At 44.3% G+C, this 24,794-nt stretch overlaps 1 protein-coding gene across 2 annotated transcripts in view; it reads left to right on the forward strand.

Annotated features, from left to right (window-relative positions):
• Positions 1–24,794, forward strand: part of LOC144821262 (protein FAM149A-like) — a 549,291-nt gene that overhangs the window by 350,159 nt on the left and 174,338 nt on the right. For both annotated transcript variants that reach the window (XM_078678084.1, XM_078678086.1), the window contains exon 4: positions 17,391–17,533. In XM_078678084.1, the coding sequence (XP_078534210.1) occupies positions 17,391–17,533 (143 nt within the window). The remainder of the gene's footprint in view (positions 1–17,390; positions 17,534–24,794) is intronic.

Genomic DNA, 24,794 nt, shown 5'->3' on the forward strand with positions numbered 1-24,794 from the left:
CCATTTTGAACAAAAACACTATTCCAATACCGCTGATCTAAAATTCTTCATATTGGAACAGGTCCCCAGACATCCGAGAGGGGGTGACAGGGTACTCAATCTGAGACAACGTGAATCCAAACTCATAATTGAGTTTCAAACCAGATTCCCGGGAGGCCTCAATATGGATGAGGAATTGGCAATTCACCTTAGAGAGTAGCTACTGCATGACCTCGCAAATCTCCAGTACACCCAGATTGTTTTGATTTGATTTGTTAAGCTCTGACTCCTCAAATCGTCTTCTGACATTTTTTAACATGTTGTTATTCCTACTATGATGTTCTTCATTTGGTTATATGTTTTCACTTGTCTTTCTATGTTAACTTTAAAGTCACATTTTATTTTGTTTTATTCCTTAGGAGGAAAGGAGGGGGCCCACCACTGGATCACACCTGCACGGGCGCACCCAACCTTTGCACTCCTGGAATCACTGCTCGAGTTTGTACCACACTCCGAGACACCATATTTCCAAGGTTTGACTTTTCCATTTATGAAAGACTTTGGCAAACCCCATCACTTTATGGGGCAGATAAGATACCCATGTATTGACTTAATTTCACATTTGGGATGACTGTGGCACTGACTCATCAGCACTCTCCACAGTTACCACCCGCAACTAGGCATGACATATTTGCCTTAGAGGAAATATTTTTTGTCGCTGATGGACCATGCAAACTTTTACATCTTGTGGAAGAGATCCATGGCATGCATTATATTGTATTTTACTTTTCATGCTGAACCCATGCTTTTCCCAGTACAAAACACAGCAACTGGCGCTGCTATCATTGTATTTAGACTTTTCTCACCAGCGCATTTAGGCTGCAACTTACTTTTGTGTAGATTGCTACAGACACACCCGTAGTATAACTTTAACGTAGCAGATGGCTGTCTGCATGCACCGATGTGACACCTACATCCTTGATAAGGGGGACACGTGCTGACATTGAGGAATATGTTGCAATATTTTTCTTTAATACTTTTTCCTTACTGTGCCACTTTGATATTATAGGAGCGTTCATCTGACAATGTTACATGCTTTTTTCTAGAATAATATTTGGTTTGGAATTTGAACAATTGAAATTAATTTTCGAATTTTCTGTTGGCATTTTGCATGAACATTTGTGTACTTTCGTGTATTATATTAACAATTAATGTTCAAGGACCTACATAATCAGGTACCTCCTAACTATTCACGTTTCTTTTGACCATTCCAACATGTCTGCCAAATAACAAGTTTTGTTTCTTTGCCAGTCCTACCTTTTTGTTAATTATGAGTCTACAGCACAGTAAAACTTTATTTATACTTGGTGTTCTCCTGTGTGGGGTTGCACGTGAACAAGGCTTTCTTTGCTGAAACGTGTTGTGCAATAAACTGCATTATTGACTATTCCGACCCCCTTTGCCTTCTTGCCTGAGAGCGCAAGTAATTCACTTTGTGAGAGACTCTGGATACATTAATTCAACCGGACCGCTTCGCCGGCATTTGCGCCAACTTCCACGGGTTCCAGTGCTCCAGAAGAAGCTGTTTGTTTTCTCATATATATATATATATATATATATATATATATATATATATATATATATATATATATATAACCTTTTAAAACCATGTAAATAGTGTTTGAAGACTAAAGAAAGGTGTTAGAGAGTTTTAGAATAGAGGTTAACAACGAGGAAGGGATAAAATAGGTATTTGGGAACAAAAGTAGGTGGGACAATGCTGTCCCTTGATCTTTTTGTAGGTCGAGTCAGGGCAGCACATGCGTTGCTCTGCAAAGCATGCTGTATTCAGGTATGTACTTGAAGCTCCGCCCACTCTCCTCTCATATTTTTCATTGGCTTGTGTCAATGTCCGCTGTAAACTGTGGCTTTTCATTGGTCAATAGGCTTAGTAGTCCAGTAGTTAGCTGTTGCAGGCAGGACACGCTCTCTCCTAAAGCTTTAAAAAAAATCTTTATAGCTTGTGCGCCAAATGCATATGCAATGCAATAAGTGTCGCATTTGTGAGAGTTTGAGCTATTGGCATTGTAAATACCCATACCTTTTTTTTATTTCAAAGTTTTAAAAATAACACATAAATAAAAGGCATTGTCATTTACAATGCCAATAGCTCAAATGCATGACCTAATGCATTGCAAATGCTTGTCTTTAAAGGGAACTGCAGGCTTTTTTTTCTACCTCCTCCTTCTCATGTTATAGTCCTTGTTGGACTTTTCTGTATCATGCTTAATATCCTCTTTCATAATACAGTTAAAAGAGAGGTAGGTCTAAATCTAAATGTTCTCAGATTTACTCTCCATTCCCTTTTTTAGACCTGCTCCGGTTCTTTATAGCTATTTTATCTCGTCATCCAAATTGAAAATCTTTGCTTCTAGATTCCTGCTGTACCCCATGTATACTTACCTCCCTCTGTTTATATAGTTGATGAGCACTTCTGTGATCTGCTCCAGCTTCTACTTGCTTTTTTGTTAATGTAGGATTTCTTTTTTTTTTTTTTAGATAAACAGAGCTACTGTGTTTATCATTGTAGATATGGTATTATAGGATATATCATAATCTCTTTGTGTTTCTTGCATCCTGATGTAGCCAGGGTTTAATTTGGGCCGATGGTTGCCGTGAGGGCCACCAGCACTTATTTTTGTGGATCAGCACTTATTTTCCCGCATCACATAACCCTGGGTGGCCAACTGCGCTATGTTCACGAAGTTTGCGTAGTTTGTACTACTTCCCGCTATGCGAATTGCACGTAGCACAGTGCAAAATTGCATAGCGTAGTTGCCATTTTTTGCTCGCTCGCGGTCCTCAACGTCAAGTTGGCGACCGCAAGCGAGCAAAATTACATCCCAGCGAGACTTTTTCCTCGTTCGCGATCAGCAACATCAAGTTGGCGATTGCGAACGAGGAAAATAAACCTTCCGACGAGATTCTCAACGCGGGGAGGTCAGGTTTCCCATTGCGAGTGGTCACGTATGCTCGCGACCGCTCGCGATCAGAAACTACCAGTCTGCGTTGAGAAAGCTGCCGCTCGAGTAAAAATCTACTTGAGCGGCAGAAAACAACAGCTCGCACTGTGCGAGATGCCGGTTTCAATGATTGCACAGTGCGGACAAGCATCCGGCACTGTGCAATCATCGCACTTTGCAGTTCGCGTAGCGCTTCACGTAGTGCGAAGTGCACGCCCAGGATTATTATTTACCAAGTGCAAGAAAGGGGAAAACAATCAAATTGGAAAGATGGAGGAAGAGAAAGACGGCAAAACCACCATAAAGGGGGAAAGCAGAAACCTGCAAGCGCGAGAAACAGGGGCAGGGAGTGTCTGGTAATGGATCAAAGGCTACCAGCCTTGATATTCTGTGTGCCAACATTTAAATGCACTGGCCGCTGGATTCTGAGCATAGCTGTTGAAACCAGCACTCTTTTATTAAGTACTGGATTTAGCACGGTTTTCAGCTAATGTTTCTCCTTAGGTACCTGTAGCCCCAGCAAAAGAATAGTGTATACAAAATCCTTCTTTGTATTTTGACTTCCAAAGACAGTTGCCATCTGTGAGTTATGTCCACCTACATTCTTGTTCTGCAAGGGGAAAGACATTTGCTTTGACCAGTGGTAATAACAAGATTGGAATTTAGCATGTGCCCAGAGCAAATGCTTTCTTAATTCTTACCATTGTGTGCATAGATTAGCTAAACTCGCAACGTTGACTAGCCATGAAATGTATTGAACACAATATATTTCCTCAACATAATATCACTCATGCATTAGTTTGTAGCTTTTGTCCACAAATATTTTCCTTGCTACTGGTTGAAGTGTCTGCTTTTCGATAAAAGTCTTTAAGCATAGGATTAGCACAGTGCCATTCATGCCGAGATAGGACAAAGACTTTTACCATTTCTACAGCAAAGTCTTTAAACACAGGATTAGCGTAGTGCTTAAAGACTTTGATAGAAAAGCAGACATTTGAGGTGAGCAAAATTATAGTGTCGCTGGTGTTGAGGGTGCTTTATACAGGAGCTGATTTCCACCTAAACTCGAGAACTACCCAGAGTTCTCTGCTTCTTATTTGCATGATTTATGCATCACTCTGTGCCTGAAAGGGTTTTGTTTTGTATATAAAATATTCACTGATAAACCAAATGTTACAGGGAAGTTTAGTTAAGAAATAGAATTGATACACCTTAGAAATTCACTAGAAAAAAATCAAAGGTTACAGGGATGTTATAGTTAGGAAATAGAATTGATAAACCTTAGAAATTCACTGCAAAGACCAAAGCTTACAGGGACATTGTAGTTAGGTTCAGACTTCACTCGTACAAAATCAGAGAAATTCAGCTGTTTTAGTTACCTGAGCTAACTATCACTTACACCCCCACAATTCACTGCTTATGACCTCACATATTACAGCACTCATGACATGGTCAGTGACTTTACTCATTTCAAATGTCCTTTCACGTGCCTGCCGTCACCGGGGCCGAGAACGATTGGGAAGGGGGGCTGTGTGGCCTGTCCTGAAAAACACCAGAAAGGCTTGAGGAGGAGGTGGTCCCTAGGGCCGGGGGTCCAGGCTGACCCCTTCTTGAATATGTGTATTGTTGTCCCAGGGTGGTGGTGGTTCACACAGCCCCCCTAATTTATTTTTGTATGTCTCCCTGGGGAGGTGGTGCTCCCTGGTGCCGGGGGATCTGGACATCCCCCTCCTCTTATTGACTCATAAGCCCCATGGAGGTGGTGGTCTCCAGGGCATAATTAAGCCCCAGGAGTTGGTGCCCCAGGTGCCCCCTCCTTTTACTTCCTGCATGCCCCTGGCCCCCCTGGGGCTAAACAGTAGAGCGTCGCGGGAGACCGCAACTTTTTTCTGTAGGAGCCGCAGATCCAGCGTGACTCTCGCTGAATTTTTTTTTATTTTTAAAAGGCAGTTTTTTGTCCTGTGAGACCACCCCAGGAGGCCTAGGGAGACAGGCCATTCCTACCCTGCCCCTTCTCTTTTTTTTAAACGTTTATTGTGGGACCCGACTGAAGCCAAGTGCCTAGATGGCTAGCAACACTTCCTGGTTGAAGTGTTGCCAGCCAATCACATTTGAGCACTGGGACTGTCGGATCCTCGGAGGATCTGCATCTCTATATATACAAATTTGGTTTTCCTTTAATATTTCTAAAACTACTGAACAGATATACACCAAATAACAAAAAGCGCTCTTTCTGAGCCAAGAGCTAGCTTTCTGCCAAGTTTATAAATAAGAGGGGTATGCCCAAATCACCCTCCTCTGCCTGGGCATAGGACATCAAAGATGTATTATAGAATAGAAGCAGGGAGGGATCAATCAACTATTTTATTTCTGCACACGGCACAACCAATTACCCTGTCATTTATAAATTTCTTACAACTGCCTAAACATGATTTTATAAAATACACATGTCATAGGATGGTGCTGGATACACAAAGAAATCAAATACATATATATCAAACATAATATATACAACACATATGACAAGACAATAAATCACATATAATTCATATTCACAATGTAATACAAAAACACGCTATATACAGCAATTACAAAAACCCTATGCGCCCGAGGTATCACACCTCTTACCCTCTTTCCATCTTTAGGCACCCTACCTATAAGGAAAACATTTTTTTAAATAATAAGACTCCTCCTAGTTTTGTCAACGCAGTCGCGTTTCAGACTTTCATTTCTTGCGGCTTCATCAGGATAAGGGTATATCTACAATAGTAATTAAAACACATAACTAGACATTCTATTCTCCCTATATACACATCTATCCCAAAATTGCCCATGCAGTGCTCAGAGTGGAAAGAACTTAGAGGCATCTCAACTGCCTCGACTGAATGTGTCTCCACAGAGAAAATCACCACAGTATCAAAAGGTGCCGAGTGCGTGGCAAAAGACCACTACCAATATGCATGCCTCAGTGTGCCCCCCACAGACCCACCATGGTGGGGAGGGAATGGAACAAGAGCATAGGGTACCTAAAATAAACTCTTATATGGTAATTACTGCTAATTTAGGGGCCGATTAGGATGGCGGACGTACCTGCGTCCGTCCGCCACCCCAGAGTAGGAGGGACCGTCTGCAGGGGCAGCGGCGGTCCCTCCGTGCTAATTAGGATGTGACCGCCACCCTGGCGGTCACATTCTGTATTTTTTACATTGCGGCCGGTGCTGCTTGAAGCAGCAGCCGCAATGTAAAAAATGAAAGCAGTGCATTTGCATGCACAAAGCGGCAGGCACCGCGCGGTGCCTGCCGCTTCGTGCACGCAAAGGCAGGGGGTACCATAGGTAACCCACATGTGCAACCACCACCCCCCCTTCACCCCTGGGGGCCCGCAACAGGCCCCCAAACAAAAGTCTGTATGCCTTTCCGCGGCGGAAATGCCACCGTGGAAAGGCATGGAACTGCAGACATCCTAATATGCCTGGCGGTGTCTGATAGACACCGCCAGACATGTTAGAGCTTTTCCGCCGCGGTCGGAAGGCGACCGCGGCGGAAAAGCGGCGGACGGCCTTCCTGACCCCCCAGCCATCCTAATCTGGCGGGGGGTCTTTGAAGGCTCCGCAGCGGTTTTTCCGCATCCTCCGGGCCGGCGGACTTTTCCGCCGGCCCGGAGGATGCGGAAAAACCACAATCATAATCGGCCCCTAAGTTATAAACATTGTTAAATTATTAGTAGGGCTCCCTGTTTTTACTGATTTTTACAGATAAATACAGACAGAAAACTATTTATTTTCCTGTCTGTACTTATTTAAAAATGTGGATCAAAACGGAAATTGGGTTATTTTTTGAGCGATTCTAAATGCTGTGAATCATGACTACCAGGCCAATAGCTCTGTCGTTCTAACAGTAAGCAAGTTAAAACAATAAAACAATTTTAGAATAGAGCCTTAAACAGCAATATATATGCTCGTATAAGAAAACATTCACATTTTAATATCAAGGTTGTGCATATTTTATCATCTGTTTGTGTTTATATGAATGAAAACGGTCAGTCCTTCAGGCATGAGTGCATATTTATCAGACAAATAAATGTGAAAATATACTCATTTCAGATTAATTTTTTCACAAAACCCAAAATATATATGGGTAAAAACAGATACAATTATTTTAAAAAAATGGATATAGACGGAAATGCCCAACAAATAAATACCATAAAACCGGGAGCCATAGTTATAAGTTATAAAAGACTACTGTTACAGTTAGTTAGTTTTTCACTACAAAAAGTATACACGTCTTTTTAAAATTTACTTAAAAAACATTATAGATTTTAGGGACATTGTAGTTAGAAATTTGCATTTAAACAACCTTAGAAATTCACTGAAAAAACCGTAGGTGTCAGGGGCGTTATAGTTAGCTGGACATTTCACTCATACAAAACCATAGAAATTCTACCGTTATAGTTAGTTCAGCTAACTATAACTCACGCCCCCGCAACGCACTGCTCATGACGTCACATATTACATCATTCATGGCATGGTCAGTGACATCACTGATGGTATCTCAAATGACATCACTGATGACATCACTGATTACATCATCCATGTGATAATACGATGCACCTCCTCACACCCCAATATAACCTTTGATACACCCATTCTAAAATACAGACTCCCATTTTTGAAACCATAGACTCACCAATACCAATTACTACATACCCACTAACTGATTCATAGGTCTACACACACATCCACTTATTCACCCATAGAATCACTTATACATGCAGTCACTCATCAATACAACACTATCATTTGCACTCATACACCTATTCAGACACTCACATACCGCCACTCATCCATGGAGTTATTCACACACCTAGATAGTCATGTAAAGAAACAATCACACTCCCATTTACTCACCTATACAGTTATACACACACACCACCTCACTAATTAATACAGATAGTAGTGCTTACGTACTCTCTTATATAATCACAGATACAAGTACACACTCATCCATACAGACACTCTCGTAATCACTCACTGTCACCTATAGTTATTTATACACCATCACTCACATAAACTGCCTTTTAAATATTTAGGTACTTACATGTACCATTTAGACCTCCATTCACTCATCAACACACCCATACACACACTCACCCAGTCATAGAGATGTTTCCACATGCACTGTTGAACCCATACACCCAGTGAATCAACTAGTCACACATCTATGCACAGAGTCACACGCCTCCAACCCATTCCCACACACACTCAGGCACCCATACAAATACTCGGGCAAACAATCAATAACCCATATAAACTGTCATGTAGCTACTGAGCAACCCATGTACCAGCTTACACAACAACAGAAACACTGATACAGACATGCACACAGTGTAGTCACTAATGCATGCATTCAGTAAGACATGTTTAATCAGTCACGTATACAATCAGTCACACACCTCGTAAATGCTTCATCCATACACTTATACACCCACTCATTCTTCAATACACCTTCGCATATATATAAAACATATTCAAACTTTACAGAAACACACAGTCACTGGATGATGTCATCAGTGATGTCATTTGAGATGCCATCAGTGATGTCACTGACCATGCCATGATTGATGTAATATGTGACGTCATGAGCAGTGCATTGTGGGGGCGCGAGTTATAGTTAGCTGAACTAACTTTTACGGTGGAATTTCTATGGTTTTGTATGAGTGAAATGTCCAGCTAACTATAACGCCCCTGAAACCTATGTTTTTTTCAGTGAATATATATATATATATATCTCCAAATACTCCCTCCAAAAGAAGAAGCAGAAGCCCAGAGGGGAACGGGTCAGAAAGGCTTTATTTGCTCAAAACAGCTCCAGTGGCGGCGAATGCATTTCGCCGTTTGGCCTTCTTCAGCGCCCAACACCGGACAAAATCATCACAGTAAGTTCTTCCATACTGCCTCTTAAGTAGCTGACGTAGGTCCGCTCCTCCCCCGTACAATAGTGTTCACCTGCAGCAGAACGTTCCAAATCTCCGAATTGCAACTCCCAGAATGCTCTATTTTGAGGCAACTCAGGTCGGCGAAAATGGGGGGAGAGTTAATGTTAAAATTCACTGCTGCGGGACCAGAATGAAGCAGGACACAATGACACCCTTCACTGTCCTGAGATCACAAAGTCTCTCCTCGAGTCCCCTCGTACCATCACAGCCCCTGGTACAAGAAGTCCAATGAGCAGGGGCTAATTGCAGGAAGCAAGATGCCACAGAGAGAGGTACAATACCTCAACTGCATGGGTCCCCCTGGTGGAGAGGCGGGTGCCGGACACATTCCATTACTGAAAGAACCAAAGTGCCGTGAAGCGTGCCAGTTGAAATCCAGACCCAATTGCGTGGTGGGGGCTTCTGTATTGCGTTGCTGGCCAGCGCAAGAAATATCTCCAAACACTCCCTCCAAAAGAAGAAGCAGAAGCCCAGAGGGGAACAGGTCAGAAAGGCTTTATTTGCTCAAAACAGCTCCAGTGGCGGCGAATGCATTTCGGCGTTTCGCCTTCCTCAGCGCCCAACACCGGACAAAATCATCACAGTAAGTTCTTCCATACTGCGTCTTAAGTAGCTGACGTAGGTCCGCTCCACCCCCGTATTTGTATTTGTATTTGTATTTGTATATTGTTATTTATAAAGCGCACTATCGCTCCGAAAGGAGCATCCTGGCGCTAACAGATACAGTGTGTCGTGCGGTGTGAGGGAATTAAATGATAGTATTAACAAAGTCTGATGATAGGCTGAAGATCCAAGTCTTTAGTTGCTTTCTGAAAAGGCCTTCTGTCTGAAGGAATCTAAGATCTTTGGGCATGACATTCCAGGCCTTAGAGGAGAGATGCGTCAGGGTTTTTCCCCCTTTGATTTTAAGATTGAATTTAGGCATAGAAATCAGATTGCAGTCTGAAGATCTTAGCCTCCTTGATGGATTATAATGAATGTATCGTTTGGTGAGATATCTTGGACCCGTATTCGTGAAAGCACGGTGGGAGATCATGAGCATCTTGTAAAGAATTCTCTTATTAAGAGGCAGCCAGTGTAAGGCCTTCAAAGCCGCCGATGCAGATGATCGTCTAGGTAATTTTAATACCAGTCTGGCTGCGGCGTGTTGTACGCTTTGTAGCTTTTTTTAAAGTGGCTTTATTTATTCCAGCCAAGAGCCCGTTACAATAATCTAGGCGGGCAAGGATTAAAGCCGCCGCTACGGCCTTTCTAGCGTCTATGGGCAAGAAATCGAAAAACTTTTTCAAGGACTTGATAATGCTAAAACAGCTTCCAGCCACATTTCTAACATGCTGGTCAAAAGATAATTCGGCGTCAAATAAGACACCTAAATTTCGCGCTGAGGCAACAGCCGATGGAGGGGCTGGAGAATCTTCGGGCCACCAACCAGCGGGGCGAAACTGAAGCTTTTTCCCCATCGGGATGATTTCTGTCTTATTGACATTGCATTTTGACTGGTTGGTTTCTAACCAAAGGAAGACGTCCTTTAAACAATTATTTAAATTTTTTAAATTAAGTTCCGCCTTGCTGGGATTCCTATCCAGAGGTACGATTAATTGAGTATCGTCGGCATATGATGTTACTAAAATGCCATACGACTCAATTAAGGAGATAAGGGGAACCATGTAGATATTGAATAATAAAGGGCTCAGAATCGAGCCCTGAGGGACTCCAATTGACACCTTCTTTTCTTTAGATAGGAAGGGACCCAGAGTGACCGTTTGGGTTCTGTCTTCCAAAAAGGAGGTCAGCCAGGCTAGTGCCACCTCTGAGATTCCGAGAGTCTTAGTTATGAGTCGTACATACGTAGCAGACTCAGGTGTATCCACAGAATATCACACTATGTCATTGACTAGAATCAATCAAAGGAAGGAAAATAAAATAAAAAGGAACACACGAAGAGAAATTTATATTTCTGAAAAACTTATTCTGTATTTAGTGATGCAACAATCAATTTACATCTTGGGAGACGGATACATAGAAATTAATCAAAGCAAAAACTGAAAACAGAGGTATAGATAATAACAACCCTTCAGTTCACAGCTAAAACATCAACTCCCGGTCAATGTACCGCCTTATATTTTATCACTACTTGTTAGGCTTCATGATAACAGCTTTGCCCAAATCAGATGGGGTATAGGGGGGGAAAAACCAGCAGCATTCCAGTGGAGAGAGGGGTCCGCCAGGGATGTGTTCTAGCTCCCACCCTTTTCTCTCTGTACATCAATGGAGTGGTTGAGCATCTGCTGATGAACCATCCCTGGCGGGGGAGCGTATCCCCACCCTTCTCTTTGCTGATGACACGCTCCTCCTGTCCAAATCCCCAATGGGCCTCCAAAAACTTCTCAACAACTTCCAGACTTTTTGCGTAGAACGGGGGCTGGTAATCAATACAGATAAAACTAAATATCTCGTAATGAACCCCCCTAAAAAATCTGTACGCCCACCCAAGTTGAATGGTACACCTTTGGGGAGGGTGGACGTATTTGATTACCTAGCATCCGTTTGTCACACAATATGCAGTGGGCTCCCCACATAGATAAAATGTTGTTAGCCCACAAAAGGGTAACTGGGGCCCTCTTGAAGGAACAACGATCTTGTGCCATAAGACCTATAGCCGCAGTCCTTGATATTTACACAGCAAGGGGAGTAAGCTCTGCTCTCTACGGGGCAGAACTATGGGGTTCATGTAAAATCAATGAACTGACAAGATCCGAGAGGAAGTTTTGTAGAGCAATCATGTCACTTCCGCAAGGCACGCCGATGACCCCACTAATGCTCGACTTTGGCTGTCGTCCTATCGAAGACTTAGCAAGGTTTCGGCCCCTTCTTCTATGGGCCCGGTTGTAGCGAGTTCCGGAGCTCGCCAATTATGCGAAAGGTCTCTCTGAAATTATGTCCCTACAAGGTTGGCACAAAGTTAAGTGGCTGAGAGACATGAAATCCCTCCTTTATGATTTGGGCTTCAGCGAATCCTGGACTAATAAGACATCTCCGCCAAAGGCAGCACTCAAGACCCTGTATTGGAATTGGATTATGGATAAAAGAAATAACAATCGCACACTGGGCAGACTGACGGAGGACTTCTTGCGATTTAAGGACCTGCCAATTCGGGAACTATACTTAGACATCATTGAGAAACCATTTGACAGGTCCTTATACTTTAAATTTAGATCTGGAACCCTCCCTCTGCGTACTTTTACATTTCGGTGGAAATCGCTAGCCCAGAATACAGAGCTCTGCCCCTCGTGCCCACTTAAACGTGAGACATTGGCCCATTTCATGTTCGAGTGTCAGGAGTATGCCCGCCCAAGACGAAAATGGCTTAAACAACTGTGCCGTTTGCTGGGGACTAGACACTATGCCGAGGCACTGCATATTCTGACATCAGATTCACGTCCACTGTATGCATGCACCCTTTCCAAATTTCTATCCTGGGCTTGGTGCATTAGAAGCAAAAGGCTAAATGAAAATGTTTAATTCTCTTTTTAAAAAACAAACACTTTTGATATGTTTATACTATTTGACTACTGAAATCCTTTTAAAATTGATATAACTAAATTGTTGTATTTTTTTAATATCTTTTAATGAATTTGTGTACTTCATATGAAGCTTTTATGATAAATTTTTATCGAAATAAAGCCTTTTTGACTTGACTTGACTATATATATATATATGCACTTGCCTATATATATATATATGCACTGGCCTGCGTTATACTAACATTTTCATTGTAAAGGCATTCATGTTAAAACAAATTGCATGTTAAAGGCATATGTGTGGTAATGGGACACGTGATAAAAGTAGTGCGTGGTAGTGACCATGTTGTAATTGCTCTTTCCCATAGCGATATAATGTCTGTTCCCTGAACTAGACCAATGTCTTCTGATCAGCTGCAGTGACTATTGACCTTCTCTCACCAATACTCATTCACACGAATTCATTTTTGTAAAATTTTACAGGCTCACAAGACCAGACACACACATATACAATACACACGCACACACCTAATGAACACTCTGTCTTTCTCTCCCAATGGCTCTCTTTTTGTCACTCTGGCATTACTCTTTTTTGCAGTGCACTATGTGGACAAAAGACACAATGGTAGAGTAAGGGGGCATTAAAATGGTGCACAACAGGCAATAACTGGCCTTCATCAAACTACAGTCTGTGTATTGAACCACTAGAAGCGACTATCAGCCTTATTCATCAACGGGCCGTTTTGCGAGCCCCCTAATAGCGATTCATAGCGAATCGCTATTAAGGACTCGCAAAACGGTATTCATGATGTATTGCGAGAAAAAAAAGCGAATCGCACGCGGCCGCAAAAACCGTTTCCGATCATCGAAAATCGCATTAAAATCGCTATTTCCGGCAACATCCGTGTCGGAATAGCGATATCGATAATAGCGAGATCGTCAATAGCGGGACCGCAAAAAGCGCGAGATCGGGAAAACGGGAAGTCGCATTTCGAGCACAGTGATGATGACATCACAACCAGGAAGCAGCCAGTTCCCACCCCCATTCACCACAGTGAGGCAGACCTCGAGGCAGCAACAGAGACAGCTCCTGCAAGGACACCTGCTAAGTTGGACTACCACCTCCAATACCACGGCAGCAATGGCTGAGGATGAGGTACCTGGGCCGAGCAACCCCGGGCGCAAGAGGAAACTCAAGTTCTCGGAACAAGAGTTGGAGCACCTAATTGAAGGGGTGGTGGAGAACCACTCCAAACTTTTCGGGAAAGACTCAAGGAGGGTGCCCGAGCAGGAGAGGCGCAGGATCTGGCTCAGGATAGCGGCCGCAGTGAACTCTGTGGGTGTGGCCGACAGGTCACTGGATGACCTGAAGAAAAGGTGGTACGACCTCCGAGGTCGTGCCAAGGAGAGGGTCGCCGAGAGGCTGGGAGAGTCCCTGGGCACTGGAGGGGGAGGACCTACAGTCCCTCCAAACATCCCCCTGGAGGATCGCGTTGAAGACACGCTGGAGGAAGAGGCGTGTATTGGAGTCACCCGAATGGACTCATCCCGCCCCACCCAAGAGAGCCAAGGTAAGTGGCATGCGACTGCGACCCTGTCCCCTATGAATGGCCATGACCCTATAGCCTCCCATAATGTTCCAAAGTCATGCCATCGGTGCACATCAGTTAATGCCCTAAAGCATTGTGGGACATGTAGTGTGGCCACAATGTACAAGTACCCCAATGCAGCCAGACAGGGCCAAAAGTATGCAATGCTATAGGCAGTCAGGGAATGTCACCCAGCATGCATGTAGCAATTGCACGTGTGACAGATACATGCAAATAATGTACGTCCACTTCCCCTCACAGGTGGCGCTGACAGCAGCAACAGCGAGAGGCTGCACATAGATGAGGATGCACAGGATTACGAGGAGGTGCTGTTACACACACAGCCTCCTGCGTCTGCCGCAGCAACAACACCTGCAGCCCGGCCCACTACCACTGTGCCTCCAGCCTCTGCCCCAGCACCAACACCTGCAGCCCGGCCCACTGCCACTGTGCCTCCAGCCTCTGCTGCAGCACCAACACCTGCAGCCCGGCCCACTACCACTGTGCCTCCAGCCTCTGCCGCAGCACCAACACCTGCAGCCCGGCCCACTACCACTGTGCCTCCAGCCTTTGCCGCACCAGCAATGCCTAGCTTGACTCCACCAGCAGCTGGTGCACCAACATCAGGTCCCGCGACAGCGGCGACACAGCAGCCACCCACTGTGGCAGGCCAGCAGAGCAGGCGTGGCAGGGCTCGCCTGCAGACCAATGCTCCCAGCACCAGGAGGGGGAATGGACAGCGGCTGCCGAGTATGAGTGTCGAACGTCGCATGCTCCGGATTCCCCAGCTGCAGGCACGCCGGCAAGGGGCCATACAGCTGCAGCTGCATAACATTTGCCGCAATGTGGCAGGTGTGGGGGACCGGATGGACCGCATGACGGCAGCCATGGCAGGTGTGGGGGAGGGGATGACCCGCATGACTGCAGCCATGGAGGCCAACACAGCTGCAATGATTACACAGCGCAACACGGACCGCCGCCGCCACCGTCAGCTACTGACCCGGCTGACGGCTTACACCCGGTCAAACTATGTTATTGGCAATGCCACCTCGCAGCTATCGCGCCGGTGCCTGGCGCAGCAGCAGCAGCTCATTCAATGCTGCGAGGATGTTGCCAGGGTACTTGAGGGCCTGACCACTGCCGTGATGGCACTTCACCCTGCTGTACCTGCCACTGTCGGGGGTGACGATGCCAGTGAGGGGACATCAAGTGTGAGCAGCCACTCTGCCTCACACGTAGGGGCGCTGAGACGCAGCACCAGGCCCAATGCAGGGACACGTGCGGTGGATGAGGAGGAGCCGGAGAGGCGCTTGGGTGCTTCGCGCCGGAGGCGCACCTGACTGAATAGTACTTGTACAGGCACAGGCTGAACATAAGCCTGCCCTGTGTATTGGACGCAGCAGTATGCTGAAATACTGTTTTCAATGAAAGGATGTCAACTGGAAACATTATTGTGATTCAAACAATAAGATTTAATTTGGCATCACACATTGGCGTAGTGTCATTATTAACTTTTGCATGCAATTGTGATTTGTTGGGTGAGGGGAGAGGGTTCACTAGAAACAGTTCATTGTGATGTGGTTGCAGCGTCTGTGGCCTTCAGCTGGGTTCTCCCCGCGTGCATGACGCCCATGTGCAGGTGGCCGGTCGTCCCCTTCCGACTCACTGCCAGAGATGTCAACAGGTATCCTGAGCTTGGTAGCAATGTTATGGAGTATTGCGCAGACAGCCACAATGCGGCAGCACAATTCAGGACTGTAGTACATGGCCCCACCTGTCTTGTGCAGTATGCGGAACCGGCTCTTCAGTAGCCCAAAAGTCCGTTCAATACAATTCCTTGTCCGTATGTTGCAACATTGTAACGCCGTTGCTGTGGTGTAGCAGGGTTGAGGTATGGGGTGAGGAGGTATTCCCGGAGGGCGTAGTCACTGTCACCTGAATGAGAGGAGCAGAGGGTGAGTGCCTGTGCTGCGCAGCTACTTCATTGCAATGTGACATTGTTGACAAAGTGTACTTACCAAGTAGGTGTCCTTCCCCAAAGTCTCCCCTGGCCAGTCGTGTGTGGAGGCCGCTGTGCCGGAATATGAATGAGTCATGGGTACTCCGTGGGTACTGGGCCACTATGTCCGTGATGTATGTCTTAGCATTGCAAACCATCTGTATGTTAAGGGAGTGGTAGGACTTGCGATTGCGGTACATGTACTCCGTTGCAGCTGGTGGGCAGATGGCGATGTGGGTACAGTCTATGCATCCTATCAGATGTGGGAAATGGGCCACATTGTAGAATTGTAGCTTGGTCAAGTCCAGATCCTGTTGGCTGGTGGGAAATTTGATGTGTCAGTGTAGCTGGGTCAGCATTGCGTCAACGAAACTCCTGAGGCAGCGTGACATGGTGGGCTGGGATATCCCCCCAGCAACCGCTACTATCCCCTGGAAGCTCCCGGAGGCCAGGAGGTGCAGGCTACACAATACCTGAACATGTGTAGGCACGGCATTGGTCCGCCTTGTTGGGTGCTGCATCAGGGGGTCAAGGTCCTGTATTAGCTGGATTATCATTTCCCCATTCAGGCGGTACTTTGCATCATATATCTGCTCTCTGGTTTGGCCCAGCAGGGTGACCCGCTGGCGGAATATCCTGTCCTGGATTCTGCGTCTCCTCCGTGCTGCTCGCTGTAGCCTTCGCCGCCTGACCACCATGTACATTCCTGGCATTGTGAGACTCCAACTGCTGCTGCTGAATCTCCTTATGTGTGTTTGGTCAGGCCTGCACCTGTTCCTGATTGGCCAACGGTTTTTCAAAAAAAAAATTCCAATGGCTTTTATGGTTACCACCTGCTTTGGGTTGTCCTTAATTTGCGCCTCACAAACAGCGATTTTGTTTTTTTTCGCTATTTGAGAATTTTCATGAATACCGATTGCGCTTGTATAGCGAATTCGCAATTTTTTTCTCAGAATCCGTGGTTTGTCGCACTCCTGCCGGGAATCTGAGAATCCATTTGCGAATTCGCTATTTTTTGTTTGCGCTTTCGCTACTTTCTTGGTGAATGCCGATTAGGGAAATTGCGCACGCAATAGCATTTTCGCAGCTATTGCGGGCGCAATTTTGCTTCATGAATCAGGCCGTAATGTCCTAATTTAATCGCACAAAGTCCCCATCTAATTTACGGCCTCAGAGGCCATGTAGATAAAAACTCTGAGTCTTTGAGCTGCGTTTCTTTTAGTTTGAGCATCATTGTTCTGGCTACTAGTGAGCTCATGTATCTTTATGTGTCCTTTTTGGCAGGAGTTTGACAAAGTCAATACACAAAGGGTTCATCAGTTGTTCTGGGACGTGGAAGAGATGCTCTTTGAAGGAAAAGTGAGTTCTCAAACTCAAAGCCTACAGGCAGAATGCAAAGAGTGGACTGATCGATCGCTTCACCTCAGGTAAAAAGTTCCTGATTCAGACATGTGTTATTCTATTATTTAAATATTTTTCTTCACAGGCGTATTATTTGCAGGTGGATAGGTGGCATATTATATCATAGTATATAGTGCTTTTGCAATTCAGTGTTCTTTTTGTTATTTAATTCAAAAGTAATCTGCTATTGAGTTGGATGTGGATTCACACATCATCCAAATAGCACAGTTACAAACAGAGTTTAGTTTGTTTCGAACTCTCCACATTCTTCGTCCCTGCACACTTACACAAATAGTATCTCTCTTGCAAAATCTGCTTCAAATAATGTGGAAGTAAAAAAGCTAGAAAGAGGTCATTAGAGTCCTTGAACAAATTATGGGTAAATGCGTCTGAGTCCATGTAGTGAGCTGGCAATACTACAGTCTAACATGTGGAGGGTATCACCAAAAATGAAATAGAGCAAAAGGCCAAGTAACCACACATAGCTCGTGCACAATCATATCACTAGCTGTGACATATGTTTTTGCACCCCCAGGCATTGTGGTATTAAAGAAGGGGCCACGGATACTTGTGTGGCCCCCTCTGTAATACATATAGCACTGAATCACATGTAGCGCAACACTATCTTCAGAAGGTGTTTCCAGATTTGCTTGGGGTGTGGCCCCATGCAAATGAGGACATCACGTTGACTCTGCACCCATGCCGTATTATGGACCTGGGCGCAGAGGTAAACATGCCCTTAGGAAATGCATTGACAGTGCGCTAGATAAATGTGGCACACTATCAGTGCGTTCAGTCCCCTGAGGGCAGCCCTCTGAAATGGGGTAAAGGGTTTCCATGGCCCCCCATATACTCCCCCAACAGGCGGTGTCACTTACTCACTGCGCCCGCTCTTTAAAGTGCAGGCAGATTGCTGCCTGCTTTGTGAAACACAGAGTGGCTTTGAAGCAGCCACTCTGTATTTTACTGAATGTGCTGCCCCAAGCATGAGTTTATAGCTGCCCTGACCATGCACTGTCCATGTTTGTGCCTGCTGCACAAACAGCTCTGTGATGCATATGGGTCGGTACTGTTTTTCTCTCATTCTAAGTGTGACCCGAGCTTCACGGCCATTAGATATAGCACCCAAGTCTTATTCCTGTATTGTGCTATTACCGTACGCTTTATTTGATTAGCAGTCTTTACTTTAGATTAACATTTTCACTGTGAGATTGCTGTCTCTTTCTGTCAATCCTGTATTATTAGTGTATTATGTTCTGTGTACTTTCTTCTATATACTGTAAATATATTACTATATCATGATATATGAGTGTGGGCAAGACATTTACACTTTCTTAACCCCTGATTTTAATGTGCATTAGTTCGCCCACATACCTGCACCTTAAATTGTGTCCCCACCGCTTGTAGAGCGGATCAATCCGAGTTATTAGGGTCACTCGAGGCGCCCGGCCGCCATCTTGGGACTGCTTGTTGTTAGAGCGTGCCATTTGTCAGAGCGCTCTAGTGCTCAGCGTGGACACCAGGTGAGCCTGCATTTAAGGCGAGCACCTAGAGCTGCTCGACCTTAGGGAAAGCTGTGCCTTACTTTTAAACGCGCATCAGTGCGAGTGTGTGCTTAGGCGCGCAGCGCTATAGTTATTTTAAAATTTACCGCCTTTTACTATTTTTGTAAAACTTTATTTCTTAACCCCTGATTTTAATGTGCATTCGTTCGCCCACATACCTGCACCTTAAATTGTGTCCCCACCGCTTGTAGAGCGGATCAATCCGAGTTATTAGGGTCACTCGAGGCGCCCGGCCGCCATCTTGGGACTGCTTGTTGTTAGAGCGTGCCATTTGTCAGAGCGCTCTAGTGCTCAGCGTGGACACCAGGTGAGCCTGCATTTAAAGCTCACACCCTCCCGCGCAGCGGTGACGCGCAGCGGAAGCGCCTGACTCTCGCCTGAGTCAAGCCAGAGTCTGCCCGTCTGCGCCCGTCAACGCTAAGGAGGCGCAAGAGGCGGGAGCCTCTGACTTTTATTCACAACTGTCCCACGATGCCTCCTGACTCAAGTATGTCACGTGATTATTTACTATCACTGCGTGGTCCATATGCTCCTTGCCATTGTTCCTTAGTCCCCCACACTTGGTATGGCCCGGCTTGTTGTGCCTATTGTCGGCAAATTTTAACTCCTGATTTGCTGTCCAAGACATCCAGCGATTCTATTTTACTTCGAGGCGGGCTAATTAATGCACGCTCCTTAGTAAAAAACGCCCAGAACGTTTTTGATCTTATTACTGAATCTCAATTGGATTGCCTTTTCATTACGGAAACATGGCTGAAGCCATGGTGTAATCCTGCCCCTGCTATAGCCCTACCACAGGACTATCATATCCTACGTCTGGATAGACAGGAACAACGAGGAGGGGGTCTTGCAATCATCTATCGAAACACCTTTAAATGCTCTATAGAAGCATTGACGGAGCTAAAAGAGTCAGAAGCACTGGCTTTTTCCCTAGCAATTCATGACTCCCTTGTATTTTCTGGAGTCCTTATTTATCGCCCCCCAGACCCCCCCTCCACTTTTTTGGACTCTGTAGGTGACGTGCTGAGTGATTTAACGCTCAGGTTTTCTAATTTTACGGTGTTGGGGATCACAACTTGCATCTTGAGGCCCCAACTGATCCTGGAGTCAGCTGTTTCCTGGACACAATTGAAGTGTTGGGACTTACTCTGGTGAATCATGAACCCACCCATCAAGCAGGGCATCTACTAGATGGCATTTGCTCTAATTTTTCTAGTCTGATAGTCAAACCTCCCTGCCCTCAGGTATGGACAGATCATTTTTTAATTCCTTTCTTTATAGTCGAAACCCGGAAATCCTCTTTCAATTCCCTAAAATGCAATGATAATCCCCACACGAAACCCACCCCGAATTGGAAGTCATTAGCCAGGAGAGCTGATGTTGTTGAAAAACTCAAAGATGAACTACCAGATCTTGCCGATTGTACTTCTTCAGATTATCAAATCTTCTGTGATTGGATTGTTGGAGCGGGCAAGTTGCTTATACCACCTAACAATGAGAACATGAAACCTAGGAATAAGAAAAAAAATGCTCCATGGTTTTCATTAGCTCTTAAGGTTGAGCTAGGCGAAGTGAAAACGCTAGAACGGAGGTGGCGTCGTAATTACGACACCGCAGCACGTAACACCTATATTGTAGCTAGACGGAAGTATCACGTAGGATTAAAACTAGCAAAAAAAAAACACTATCTACAGGCCATTTCTTCAGCAGGCCAAGAACAAAAAGCTATCTTTAGGATTGTTAAGGATTTTATCAACCCCTCAGCTCTATCGCAAGAGATCCCTCCATCGCAAGATCTCTGTAACGCGATATCTGATTACTTTGACAACAAAATCCTAACTATTACTAATACCTTTCCATCAGAAACCATCACCACAATGGAAGAATAACGTTCTCCACCCGAATCAGTCAGGCTTTCGGTCAGAACATTCTACCGAATCAGCTTTATTATATACTGCTGAAACTTTAAGAGCAGCAATGGACCAGGGAAAACAGGCTGTCCTCATCCTACTTGACCTGTCGGCAGCCTTTGATACCGTGTCCCATAACATCTTACTGGACCGGTTGGCTGCCGCAGGGGTGGGAGGACAGGTGTTGGCTTGGTGTAGGAATTTCCTTACTAACAGACGCCAAATAACAGTGCTTGGCCCATATCAATCTGAGGCTAAAAACGTCAGCTCAGGGGTGCCGCAGGGCTCTAGTTTGAGCCCTGTTCTTTTCAATCTATATATGGCACCCCTGATGAACTTGATCGCGTCATTCAGGATCAGTTCTATTTCATACGCTGACGATACCCAACTGATTTTGGTGTTGGAGAAGGAACAATCAGGTGCCGAGGAAGACCTTAGGAACTGTCTTACAGCAACATTCAAATGGATGAATAACAACCATCTAAAGTGCAACGCCGGAAAAACGGAAATCTTACTCATGGGGATCAATAACCCTTTTTCCCCTATAGTATGCTGGCCATTGGATGCAGAAGCCCCACCCAACACAATTGTATCCGCCCGCAACTTAGGCATAAAATTTGACAACTGCCTATCCTTCAAACCTCAGGCTGTAGCAGTGGCAGGTATGTGTTTCCAAATTATTAAAACACTTAGGAAATTTTTTGATCTCCTTCCTCTCTCGGCAAGGAAAACAGTCGCAGTGGCCTTAATAAATTCTAGGCTGGACTACTGCAATGGCCTTTATGTTGGAGCAAACAAAATCGTGCTCCACAAATTGCAGATGGTCCAAAACGCGGCTGCCCGCCTCGTACTGCGTCTGCCCCGTAGATCATCAGCCTCTGCAGCCCTGAATACCCTACACTGGCTGCCAATAGGAAAGAGAATTTTGTTTAAACTTCTCCTTATCACCTTCAGGGCCTTCCATCAACGTGGCCCGACCTATCTACGAAGGAGTTTCAAAAGATACTATCCTGCACGCTGCCTGAGATCTGCAAGCCAGAATTTACTTACCACTCCTCGTTTTAAACTGGCTACAAAGGGTGGTAAATCCATCTTTGTACTAGGAACTAAGGCCTGGAACAAACTCCCCCTCTCCTTGCGATCTTTCTCTCAAGAAGCCCCCTTTAGGAAGGCATTGAAAACTTGGATTTTCTCTCTGTCTGACACCTCGTGTAGGACTTTAGTGTAGTGGATGTGTATAAGAAATTAGGACTTTTTTCCCTATCCAACTCCTCCATCTGGGTTGTGTAAGCGCCAAGATACTCCTTGGAGTGGTAGTAGCGCTATATAAATGTCCATTACATTACATTACATTACATTACTTTATCACAACTGGAATAATTTTGTTACAACCTACCAAGGTTCTGTTGAGTTGGGCCTTGATTGTACATTTTTGTGTTCAAAGGTACAGAGAGGTGGCAAGGAGTCTTAGTGAGGTGTACATCCAACAGCAAGTATTTTTGTCTGGGTTCTAGTTCTGAGGAACCTGACTGCCTCCTTTTAAGAATATATAGTGGCTCCTTCACCTGTGTGCACTGAAAACAGAAAACGTGGTTGTTTTGATTCCTCACATTTGGGCACATTGGAGTTTATTGCAAATGTCTCGTTTACATTTTCTGCTAGAATGCAAGACTTCATTTTGTTTGTGTGTAAGGAGCTCGAGGTCCACCACCTTGACATATAATTACATCTCAGTCACTACATTGACCACAAGTACTTTGATTTGGTAAATATGCAATGTAACTTACTAGGACCTGGACCTACACATGCGGGCCAGTTAAAAAAGGTGTGTATGGGTACACAAAGTAATACTACAGGCGATCCACTTCACATGCTCTTAAATCCCTTAGAGAATTGGCCCCAAATGTCTAAGTGATAATATTCAGGGAATACATTTAATACAACTAAAATTGCTCTCCATGCACTTTTACTAACAGGCAGATGGACAGTTAGAGACCAGCTAACAAAGGCATTAATAAGTATGTGAACTAGCACTCCTATAGCACTACTCAACGTACTCGCAAATATCTTTGTGAATTGGTCTCAGTGACTCTGTTAACATCAACCCTAAAAAATATTCTTCACACTAAATTCAATTACATTTAATTCAATGAAATCAGAAACCATGATTAAACCCCAATGGGTAACCAACCTTTTATCTAAAGTAATTTAAAATAGATTACATTTAATTAATTACCAGTATGAGAAAGTTCTGAAATCAAACCCTAATCTTAACCCTTGATTAGGTTAAAATTACATCATTTTCAATTAAGTATATTAAATGAGTTTTAAATATTGACTTAACCTCAGGATTGACCTTAGCCCAACCTAATAATACAGATAAGCAAATGTAATTTAAGTATATAATTTCTAATAAACAATACCCTTACCTTAATTATAATGTTAATTATAATCCAAAATAAAATTAAATTCACTGCCCTAAACTAAAATCCTAACCCTAGTGTTAATCATAACAAAACAAACCACCTCAACCTATTTGTAATCCTATCCCTAAATATAAATGAAATTGAATGTAATTACTTTAAATAACATTAACAAACATTAACGCTATCCCTAAACTTGACCTCATCATTCAATAACATTAAATACTAATAAATAATACATTAAATACATATTCTTAACATACCCAAATCCTAAAGTAAAGTATTTAAATGCAGTTAAACAAGAAACCTTGACTATACTAATACTTTCCGTTTCACTTACATGTGAGAACGTGGTTTATTAGTTGGGGTGGATTGGTATCCACCAAAAGTATTAAATTCACTTTGTTGTTAGGTCCAGTCAAAGGTTTCGATAGTTTAAACCCAATCTCAAGCTCTGGTAGTTATGCCGCAGAACAGACAGACTTAACTTTGCAAAAAATGGATCAAAGTACCAAAACAGTTAAAAAGTCAAAAACATGATGCAATAGAAAATTTCTCTCCAGTTTATAAAAATAGGGAAAAGCAACAAGCAAAATGACACTAGAACAACAAAAGTCCAATAAAGGGAACCAGATATCTTAATTTTTAAAAGACCTAATTCGATAAAGCGGAAAGAAAAAAAACAGTAAAGCGCCAATGATAGTCAATGGTCGCAGCAGTTCGGGATCAAAGTGCAATTTCAGGCCAATCGCGATGCTGCCTGAGTTAAATACACCAGGTGGATTGGTTCCAGTGAAAGTCTGGTAGTCAAAAAAGTTTCTAAGTCCCACTGGTCTGAATGAAAAGTTTTGAAAAGTTTTAAAACATTCTTCTAGTGCCCAAACAACCATAGGAGTACACATCTAAGGCCCCCACATTGGGGAAGAGCACGTAAAGACTCTAAGAGTGTCCGGCAGAGGCCACAATCAAAGTCCAGTCCAAGTTCCAGTTGCTTCTTGTCAGCTAGGAATTTCCAGGAAAATGCCACTTGCAGCTTGGTGCATCCCTGAAGCTACACAGGAGGTTAGTCAACTAGGCATTGGAGTTCACTTCTTCATCCAGGATAGAAGGAGGACCAGGTCCAGACTTTATGGTTCCTTTCAGGATGCAGAGTAATCACAGTACTCTTCTGTTGTTCCGCCGGTCCAGAAAGTGTTGAAGATGGTGCCTTGGGGTGCCATATTTTTGGCTGGCACCAGCTTGTGGGTGAAGGTGATTCTAGGGCACTCCATAACCAATGAGGTAAAAGCTCCCCAGGGCAACTCACCCCCTTTTCCAGTAGTTTCTGTTTGCCTTACTGGGATATGAAGATTGTGGGTGTGTAGGGGAGTGCATCATGGTAATCATTAG

This window comes from Lissotriton helveticus, chromosome 2_2 (assembly GCF_964261635.1).
Source record: "Lissotriton helveticus chromosome 2_2, aLisHel1.1, whole genome shotgun sequence".
NCBI lineage: Eukaryota > Metazoa > Chordata > Amphibia > Caudata > Salamandridae > Lissotriton > Lissotriton helveticus.